The sequence below is a fragment of the Neomonachus schauinslandi genome, chromosome 1 (genome assembly GCF_002201575.2).
Source record: "Neomonachus schauinslandi chromosome 1, ASM220157v2, whole genome shotgun sequence".
Classification (NCBI taxonomy): Eukaryota; Metazoa; Chordata; class Mammalia; order Carnivora; family Phocidae; genus Neomonachus; species Neomonachus schauinslandi.
In genome coordinates, this window is record NC_058403.1 from 109,730,642 (window position 1) to 109,741,733 (window position 11,092).

The 11,092-nt window shown below is 38.9% G+C and overlaps 1 protein-coding gene across 1 annotated transcript in view; it reads right to left on the reverse strand.

Annotated features, from left to right (window-relative positions):
- MED12L (mediator complex subunit 12L) overlaps nucleotides 1-11,092 on the reverse strand; it is a 322,651-nt gene that overhangs the window by 218,283 nt on the left and 93,276 nt on the right. The window contains exons 11-15 of the mRNA XM_021685957.1: nucleotides 10,575-10,706; nucleotides 7,430-7,556; nucleotides 4,998-5,212; nucleotides 3,610-3,714; nucleotides 2,612-2,788 (exon numbers count right to left, since the gene is read on the reverse strand). Coding sequence (XP_021541632.1) covers nucleotides 2,612-2,788; nucleotides 3,610-3,714; nucleotides 4,998-5,212; nucleotides 7,430-7,556; nucleotides 10,575-10,706 — 756 coding nt within the window. The remainder of the gene's footprint in view (nucleotides 1-2,611; nucleotides 2,789-3,609; nucleotides 3,715-4,997; nucleotides 5,213-7,429; nucleotides 7,557-10,574; nucleotides 10,707-11,092) is intronic.

The following is an 11,092-nucleotide window of genomic DNA, read 5'->3' on the forward strand; positions in this document are numbered from 1 at the left end:
AGAAAGAAAGAAAGAAAGAAAGAAAGAAAGAAAGAAAGAAAGAAAGAAAGAAAGAAAGAAAGAAAGAAAGAAAGAAAGAAATGGTATTCCTGGAAACTAACAAAACAAGTTTGATTCCAGAGTCATTTTTAGTTCTGTATTGAGAATTATTTTCTGAAGCTTGAACCCAAGACAATTCTGGTGTACAATTTCAGTATTTTCTGAGTTTGAAGAGAGTAATATATGAGAAAATGCACCCAAAAAAAGTCACACTTCTACCATGGTAAATCCCGGACAAATTCTAGCTAGCTAGTGGTCATGACAGGAACCCCCCTCAGCATCACGTATCTGACCCAGGGTGTAAAGGGCTGCTGAAATGCCAGCCTGCTAGAACCTGTGCTTGCTGATGGTCTAACTTGTTTTTACTGACCGGCAGATCAAGACATGATTCATATGAGCATACGTGAAACTACTAGTTGCTTTTCCTGAATCTTTTGGTCAAGTCCCCATTAGTCTTCTCTCCTTGGTCTTCACTCACTAAGTGTGAGTGAAGACAGAAAGGGGGGGTGGGAGGGAGCAATTTTTTTTTTTTTAAATCATATTCTTATATGCTTCTCATATTCATGCATGATAGGTTAGTCAAATTTTCCCTCTTTATTAAGGAAGAGAACAAGACTCTCTACAGCATTCCTAATGTCGATGTTACATTAGTATATACGTTCATTTCCTCTTGATGATGTTTTATTCTAAATGACACTCAGAGTAAAGGGAGGCCTAGGGCAACTGGTGATAGAAGGCTATTAAAAAATTATATCCTACAACATCAATTTTCTAGTAGTTGTGTTATGATTGCATTACAGTTATGTTATAATCCATCATGAGAGACTTAATCACCAGAAATCATTCATGCTCCTTCCTCCAAGGAGGTGGACAATCTTTAGAATGTTACATGCTGGCAATGACTGTGTAGACAAGGGTCACATGAACAACAGAATAGAGATGTCTGTGCTTGGGTGCACACCAAGACACATGGGAGAGGGAGGCGAGCAAAGCTCTGCCCACCCAAGAGAAGAACACAGAATCCTCAACCAATTTCAACCATATTCAACATTTTGCCCTATTTGCTTTATTACCCCTCTCCTTTTTACCTAAATTAAGTTTTTACTTTGGAATACTTTAAGATTTACAGAAAAGGTACATAGATAGTACAGCAAACCTTTCATCCCATTTGCCCTAATGTTAATGGCTTACATCACCATTTGCCCTAATGTTAATGGCTTACATCACCATGATACATTTGCCAAAAGTAGGAAATTAACATTGGTCTATTAAGTGTTAACTGAACTCCAGACTTCGATATCCTGCCCCCCCACTTTTGATGCCAACTATTTTAAGACCAGTCCCAGACATTATAATATTCATCCATAAATTCTTCAGGACACAGATCTAAAATATCAGGCTATCCTTTCTGTTGCCCTAAATGCACAGTGAGATTATTTCATTATGTTGGAAATGAGTGATATGTACAGGTAAAGCAAAAAAAAAAAAAAAAAGTATTCAGCCAATTATGAGCAAGAAAGAATTGACAACTTTTGACACAGCCCTGGACAGAAAAACTGACACCAAAAAGAAGATTCTTAATTGTAATAAAAAATACATGTAAAAAAAATTTTTTTTGAAAGTTCCAAAATAACAAAAATTAAAAATTAAGAAAATATTTAGTTTGCAGAGCAAAACTCCTCAAAGATATCCAGAACATTATATATACCTCACAATTACACTGCTATTAAAATAATAATAGCATGCAACAACAAAAAAAAACTGGCTCATTAAAATTTCTCTTAAAATCCCAGGAAAAAAGATAGTAAACCTAAAAATATAAACATATTTACAGATTTTGGCCCAATTTTCATTACTTTCAAAAAACCAATCTTGTTTCCCTTTAGTAAAAAGCACGTCACTTGTTAAGAGTTAAACACTAAATTTCCTGGTATTTCTCATATGCTGTTCAATTCTTAAATTCATTAGATTGAAATCCAAGTCCATGTCATATACAACCTCCTCTATGAAGCCTTACCCAACTTTGCAATCAGATGCTTTCTCTCCCCTCCAATATTTATTCTTTGAGAGTGGAAGAGACCCAGGAATGTTAAACAGTTCACCTTCCAGCAGGCACTTGGGTTTTTACTAAATTATTGCATTTATTTTAGTGTGTATCATTTCACATTTGTCTCCCTCCTATCTTATTCATCTTTCTTGTGTCCTAAAATTCTCATTCGTCTGTATAATACCAAGTACCTACCACAATACAGTGCACATAAAAGCTACTCAGGAAATGAGTTTCAAATGGAAGTAGGAAAACACATTTAGATGTCATTTGCAGTCACTCAAATGCTCTTGATAAAAGGATAATAATCTAGAAAATTCCATTAATTCTAGCTAGCCAGTAGCATCCCATCACAAAGTTGAACTACAACTGTACATACGCTATACGATCATAATTATAAAAGAAGCAGTAAATGAAAAACTCACCTGCTTTCAAATGTGTTACTCAGGCAAGTAGAATAGTCAATGGTTAATGATCTTTTAATGAAACAATCAAGGTTGCCAACTGATCAAAGCTGTGACTTACCAGAGGTATGGGAAAATGGGTTGCATACTGCAGGTGTCGCAGGAGGTCATAATTAGATGGAAAAATTAGCTCCCTGGGTTTTTCTCTCTTAAGCAACTTCTCACCATTAACCGACATTCTTCTGCCCAAGGAAGGGTTGGCATTCTCACAGGATTCTCCAGGCATGGGAGAAAAAATCTAAGTCATGTAAAATAAATGTTGGAGATTGTAAATGAAAGAGAGCAACACCAAAACACAGCGCTACATACCAAAACTCCAAACACACAAGACACTCCTACACTATCTCTTCCTTCTTTAAACACTGAGAAAATATATAAAGAAAATAAAGAAACTATGTTCATTTCCACAAAATTCATATTAAGATTAGTAGGAAACTATCAACATCATCTCCCATTTTGAAGATGAGAAAATGACCACCACACACGTAAAAATTGTGCAAAGCTACACTTCCCAGAGGACCAGAGACAACATCAGATTCATACGTTAAGTGTTTCCTCATGAGTAACAGATACAAAAGTTTTAGTCAGTACCCCAAACAGTATTTTTTATAAAGCACCTCACTGAGATCCATAAGGAAGAGAATACTATAATTTTACGGAGATAAAGTAGAAAAAGCGTAACAAGTCCAGAGCCAGGAAGGCTATTATTTAGAAACTGAACACATACATAACACATCAACATGGACTGTCATGATGAAACTATTCATGTATTCCTGAGAGATGATGGTCTCAAGATGAACAAAAGTCACAGTCAACTAGGAGGACAGGAGTGTTCTACTCTACAAAAGAGACAATGCAACTAAAACTAAGGATGAACCAAAATGACACAATTGCACAAGATGATGTACCCTAGAAAGGAATATGGTAGGATGACATTTACATCACAGGGACACAAGTCATTCCAGTACGTGGGGCAAGGAACAGAAGGACGGAGACAAGCTGGGAGAGGGGTGGGGAGGAGGGGTTAATAGTCAATAAGAATTTGAAGGTTGAACCTACTGGAAATTCCGAACCAAAGTCAGTTTTAAAGTCATTCTTGTCTACTTCATCAAAAATATTAGTAGTTCCTGAGTCAATGCCCATATGCGCCATTATAGTCTGTTCCTGATAATTACCAGAGAAAGAAAGTGACACTGTAAATTTTGTAGTTCATTAAAAAACTGAAGCTAAAATATGACAGTGATGTTTTTAACCACCCTAGGTCTTTTCTCTCCCTAGTATCTATTTTTCCCCAAAAAAGAGAAGTTTTAAGACATGCACTTGCTTTGCAAAGTCACATTCTTTATTCTCATAAGATTTACCTTTCATGATACTTGAAGGAAAGAGCCCACAAACTTAAAAACATTAAAAAACAAACCGGTCATAATGTCCCTCCTTTAGGCTATTCCCAGTCACGTGCTCACCAACTTTTCTTAGAAAAATCTGAGAGTACACCCAACAAGATACCTCGATATCCAAGAATAGAAAGGAAGAAACAGAAACATAAAAGAAGCATAAACAGGTAAAGTAACTTTAGTTTTTTAGCCTTTTATAACTTCTGTGGACAAATTTGGAAACAACAGTATTTATATTAAGGAAACAATTTTTTAAATTCCTGCACCATTTGATCACCAAATCTTAAGAACACAAACTATGAATCCACACATGTAATTCTAATGCCAGGTCTTTCAATTACAAGGATAATTTTAAAAAATATCATCACAGCATATGCTTAAGCTCTCACAGAACCATCATGAGGCTTGATTTTAAGGAACCTCCACAAGCTCTCACCATTTTCCACTCTTTCCCTTTACCACCTCCATGCTTTCTGCCTTGAAAACTTCTTTAAGTATCAAGAACAATGTCCAAAACACCAGAAATTGGCAGAAAATTATAGTCATACTCATAGTAAAAAATAATTTGTTGAAAAGAACAATTCCACATTGGAGTTTTCAATTAATTGAAATGAAAATATGATGTGCTATGATCAAAACAGGATTTCCCATTTTGTAGGAAAGACAAAAGCAATGGATAAATTGGGGAAAAGATGTTCCTTAGAACGGGACTTTAGGCAAAAATCAGTCTGATTTTAAGGCACAACATTAAAGAAAAACTGGAAATTAGAAATACATAAAATTGGAAGCATGTAATTCTTGTCCAGTAAAAAATGTTATGGACTGTCAAATCTTTTCATTAATAGTTTTAGAGTATCCAAAAGAAAATTCTGGAATGGATATATCCCATATGTTTTTTTTCTTTTAATTAGTGAGGAGTAGAGATAAATGAGTTCTCTAACAGGAGAATACAATTAAAACGCAATCACCCTTCCACCACGAAACAATCCTCTCAAAGGGGTTTCCCAGCTGAGTGTTGTTTTCAGGGCTGGGGCACCACTCCCAGGGCCATACCTCCATTTTCATGTCATGGTCCTTTGGGTAGTGTTCATCCACATTTTCTCCCGCTGGCGACCGCGGTCGGGTCGAGGCAGTGACTGACAAGTCTCCTCGAGATATGAGGGTGCACATATATGCATCATGAGAGAAGACATCATGTCGGATGAACTCACAGAAGAGCAGCACCAGATTCACAAATTCCACCTTTTCACATTCACTGTTTGGATCCGCTACATAGAAACAAATCAACAATCAGTCCCCTTGATACAGTAGGAAAGAAAAAAAATTAAAATAGGAAGGCTTAACAAGGGGTGCCTGGGTGGCTCAGCTGGTTAAGCATCTGCCTTCAGCTCAGGTCATGATCTCAGGGTCGTAGGATGGAGCCCCATGTCAGGCTCCCTGCTCGGCGGGAGAGGGAGGGTCTGCTTCTCCCCTGCTCTTCCCCCTTCCCTCCCTCCCCACTCATGCTCGCTCTCTCTCTAATAAATTTTATTAAAAAGCAAATGTAAAAAAAAAGAGAAGTCTTAACAATATTTTCATTTTTTTTTTTTTACACAGAAGAGTTATTAGAAAATGTACTATGAGGTGCAAGCATTTTGTGCAGAACAAGCACACGATTGTCCCGCTGTACTTGAAAAATAGTATCCAGTGTGCTAAGCACAATTTCAAGTTTAAAGATAGTGGTCCCTGACAAATGAGTAACCACTTAATAATATAAATACGTAAAATTTCAGGTAAGGAAAAAAAAAAAAAAAGGCAGCGCCAAACTGCTTTCTCTGGTTTTACTATTAAAACAGCTCATGACTGTTTCCATAGCTTGAGAGTGTCTGTATATTTGTGAGGTATGCGTGTGTACCTTTAAAAGGACACTTTATAATAAAACAGTTCAAAAGGTACTTGAAAATACTACTGCATGGGATCCACTAGAAAGAAAGAGGGAAGGTGCAAGACAAAAAGGCACAAAGATGGAGCTCTGCAGTCTTTCTCAGTTCATAGCCAGTCTATTTAACTCACGTTACGACTTTTAATACTGCAGCTGCACTCTGAAACTTTGTACCCTTGAGAGAGATTAAAAATGTTAAGAGCAACCCTTCAAAGCTTGGGCCCTGCTATCATCATGCTCCAAACACCAACAGAGACCAACAGATGGATCCAGGGAACATGAAGCGCCTTCCCTAACACTTAAGCCTTAGCGTTTGCTGTCGTCCACTGCAGAAGTCAGGGATGCACAACATCTACACAGAGAACACACACAGCTCTGACAGCAGGAAATGGGATCCAGAACAAGCAGAGGCAGAGAGGAGGAAGGGCTTCCCAAAGAACAAACAGGAGTGGGGACAGGCTGAGGAACACAAAGGGCAAATGTGTATCCATCTCCTCCAGAAATACAAGAGAAGGTAGAGCAGCTAACTTCCACTCCTGACCATGTATTTTCTGCTCCCTAGGATCTCTTCTGTCCTCCATTTTTCTGCTTCCTCTTCCGTGTTTCGCTACAGCTGCCTACCTTGCAACCATTAGTGTGGCTCCAGCTCTCCCCTGAGCCCAGAACAGCCACCAAGTCACTTAAGGAACCTCATCCCCAAGCACCATTCAACCCAAAATGAGGGCCTTCTCAGAGGAATCAGAAGCAGTACTATTTCCTGCTGCTTTACCTCCTTCTTCACAACAAACCTGTCCCTCCCGCCCCCTCCATGCATTTTCTCCCCTTTCTATCACTTTTCACTTTATGCCATTTTCTGTTGTTTCAGCACTATCTACCTGAAGACTCACCCTGCTGTACTGTGTCACATGAAAGCCTCAGAATAAGATCAAGACCGCTAAGCACACATAAATGAATTTCTTAAGTGTCAGTTTACAGTATAAGCCTGCTGGGCTTATAATCCCCAAACTCTTGACTCCCCACAAACAACAGAATAAAAGACAGAAGAATGGGAGATGACAGAACATCCCATCGAGTACAGGCAAGCAGCCAGCCATCTGCACAAATTACTTCCTTACATCAAGCACCTGGTTATAAAGTACTTTGGTTTGACTTTTCCCTTTTTTCTTATCAGGAGTTGTAAAATGAGAACTTTTGAAAACAGTGCAAAAAGAGAAAATTCCTAATCACAATAGTGATTTAGACAGTGAAACATCAGAGGACCTTAGTTCCTCTATTTTGGTAAGAAAGATCTAGAAAGGGAAAACTAGACCACCAAATATTAGAGAATGAGGTGACTTATTTTTAAATTTTTAAAACTCTGGAAATTTTGAAGTCTTTGCAGCTCACCTAATTTTAAAATTGCATAGAAATCTCCATTAAAAACATTCAACAAAATTTTGCTCAGTAAAACATACATTATATTCATCACCAAGAACTCTTGATTAAGATGCAAATAAGGAAGAAAGAGAATAAGAATTAGCTCCAATCTCTTATTTAAGATCTAGAAGCAAAGAACTTTACTTACATAATGAGGGGGCCTGTGTATCTAAAAACCTTAGTAGAACATTCTGGAAAACAGGCAAACTAGATCCAGCAAGAGAGGCTGAAGAAATGGACTCCTTCTCATCTAATACCTCTGATTCACCACATCTCTAAGATTAAAAATAAACAAGCACAGTTAATTACAGAGGGCAATGTAGCCACAATGGATCATGAATTTGTTAGTTTTTTATTAACATTTAAATTGTCAGAAAAAAAAACATGCAAAATTAGTTGAGATTTCTGTACTTATTTGAGGGCTATGCGTCATAGGTAAATATAATTTCTCAAAGTTAGGGGAAACTACCCCAGAACAATTCAAATGATTTCCAAGACACCCATGGAAAACATTATTCATGTAAATTATAAACTCTCCACAAGTTATAACTATCCACCGAATATACAGCATAGTACAATAAACTACTCATTATCCCTATGCAAAATTGCTAAAAATAACTCAAAGTTGTCTTCATTTTTAAATAGCTCATGCTTAACTAACTGTATATACTTCCCCTAAGAAACTTCTGGGCATGTTATTATTGAGTTCGATGTTTTTGTGTTTGTTCTTGCTAGGTGAGTGTATTTACAAGTGTGTACAGGGGATGTTGGGAACTGTGATGTCAAATGAGAAAGTGAACATAATTCCTCTGATAAGATTCTTTCACTCATCACATTTCACCAGTTAGGATTTCTTAGAACCTGTGGAATCTCCATAGCTGATGAAACATAGATCTAGAGAAGTTGCATTCAAGACAGAACTTACCAGGAGACCAGAAAAGAAACAGTTCAAAAGCAATCAGAACCCTGTTTTCTATTCTTTTTCATATCCCTCTGACCTTCCCATTTTCATTGTCTATTCTTTAATATTAATATATTCATTATTACATTCCATCCTCTCTTCACGAAGGTCAAATTTTGAAAATGGTGATGGTTCAACAACAATCAATTATCTTAAACATCCCTCAGAGAATACATTTTTTAGATGTGGATACATTTACACCTATTAAAATTACAAAGTCATCAGTGTGAGCCTCTTCCAAAAGTGATTCTGTGTGTGTTCCCTAGAACACACTGGAAGAAGGGATGCCTGTGTGATGTAACAACTCAGAAGGAGCAATTAAATTTGAGAAATTCAACTTACTAAAGTTTACTCATTGCAATTCACAGATCTATCTATTAATAGAAAAAACAGCAATGAAACACCTTTCCTAAACTGCACATTGTAAAATGGGTCATGTGTTTCATACCTTACTTAACCCAGTATCTTCAAGCCCCACGTTGAACAATGTGATCCTTTTTATTTGGTGAATAGTACTCTCCCAACAGGAGGAGATGTCTATAGATATATTCTTCCTATTTCATTTTTTAAGAGCTTTGCAGGAAAGAGTATTATCAGTAAGACAGAACCAGCTAAGTTCTCATCCATTCATACAACATTTTCTGAGCATCAACTATGCACTGAACACTATTCTGGGTGCCAAAGACACAACATTGAACAGGGCGGGCAAGGTCCCTGTTGTCAAGCTTACATTCTAGAGGGCGGTAGGCAGGCATTAAACAATAAGCCAACAAGGAGAGGAAAACAGAGTGCTGTGAGAAAGAGCGCCTGAAGGGTGGGTGACGCAGGATCTTCCTGAGGAGGTGACACATGTTGAGCTAGGAATGCTAGAAAGCCACACTTCCTAAACTAGGAATGGCAGAAAGAAACTGGCCATGTGAAGACTGGGGAGCAGTGTGCCACCCAGTAGGAAGAGCAAGACCAAGGTCCCAAGGCAGCAGCTGGTTTGCTGTGCTGGAGGTACAGGAGGGCCAAGGCGGCTGCAGCTGTGACCCAGGGGAGAAATATTGAGACGAGGGAAAGGCGGTCCAGGGAGGCCCATACAAGGCTCTGTGGACACAGTAAGGATCCATCAGGAGTCTGCATAAGGGGACAACATGATCTGCTTCCAGTCTGAAAAGATGGTGGTCGCTGCTGTGAGGAGCAAGGAGCAGAGAGGAGGGGGCCCTGCAGCGGTCTGCGTGGGGCAGAGAGACGGCGGGCCGCTCACACCACACACAGCCTTTCTCCTGGCTAGACCTCCAGATCTCACGGACAGATAAGGGGGCTGGCTGAAAAATTTTCCCTTCAACAAAAGCTAAAGTTTATCAAGTTAGCTTTGTTGTTTTTTTTTTTTTTTTCCCTTCATAATCCACTTCCGATGCCTTAAATGCTCTCTCTGGGGCCAAAATACCATCTCAGAACTAATACAAATTGGTATCTGTAATCTCAAAATCAGAACTGCCTCAAGAAAATACTCCCAGGGGCGCCTGGGTGGCTCAGTCGTTAAGCGTCTGCCTTTGGCTCAGGTCATGATCCTGGGGTCCTGGCTTCGAGCCCCGCATCGGGCTCCCTGCTCTGTGGGAAGTCTGCTTCTCCCTCTCCCCCCGCCCCCCGCTTGTGTTCCCTCTCTCGCTGTGTCTCTGTCAAATAAATAAATAAAATCTTTAAAAAAAAAAAAAAAGAAAGAAAATATTTCCAGATCCACTAAAGTATTATGTAGCTTTAAAATTCAAAGAGTTGGTGTATACTATATACATTTCTGTGTGTGTGTGAGCGTGTATATATACATATGTATATAATACAAAACGTATATATGTGCATGTGTATCTCAACCTCATATAGGGAGAGGTCTTTGTTCTAAATCAGATGTTAGGGACGCCTGGGGGGCTCAGTCAGTTAAGCATCTGCCTTTGGCTCAAGTCATGATCCCATGGTCCTGGGATCGAGTCCCACATCAGGCTCCCTGCTCAGCAAAGAGTCTGCTTCTCCCTCTGCCCGCTGCTCCCCCTGCTTGTGCTTGTGCTCATTCTCTCTCTGTCAAACAAAGAAAATCTTTTAAACAAACAAATAATTCAGATGTTGAAGTTTTATTTTAAAAGATACAATTCTAAATTAGTCCAGAATATAAATTATTGGCTTCATCAACTGAAAGGGATCCTATATGTAGTCCTTATGTGAATTTGTACATTCTCCCTTTTTTCCTTGGAGAGAGAGAAAAAAAATAGCCTAATGAGTAAGAAAAAAGAATCCTCTCCAAAAGAGTTATTTTTAAATGATGGCGTTCCAATGTCAGAAAGAAAACTGAACCTACCTCTGCCTCGATTTCCGCCTGCCTCTTCTCCAGGAGCTTTGCCACAGCTATGGCCCTGTGCTTGCCCGACCGTTTGCAGCTCACCGCCCACTCACACAGCAGTGTCACCACGGCTTCGTCATTGGGGGCAACCTACAGTCAAGAGAAAGGGGGACCAGCCACGTCAAGTGAAGCGCTCACCCAATGACAGAAAGCAAGCGATGGAATTTTTAACACTTTTAAAGCTTTCTTTAATTAAGCTTTCTTATATTTTATTACAGTCATTTCAGAAGATGTTCCCAAATCCTTTTTAACTGAAGTATAAAGAGCAACACTTTAGTGACAAGGAAGGAAATCACTAGAACAGCTCAGTCTGTGACAGTTTCAAGGGAATTAACAGTCTCCTTGCATATGCCTTTCATCTACACAGAATTATCACCCAGCCCCACTGATCCTCCAGAACTCAACACCAAAAGCCGAGAGAAAGGGAAACTGAGCACTGAATATCCAGAGGAGCTGCTCCCAACCCTGAGCACTGA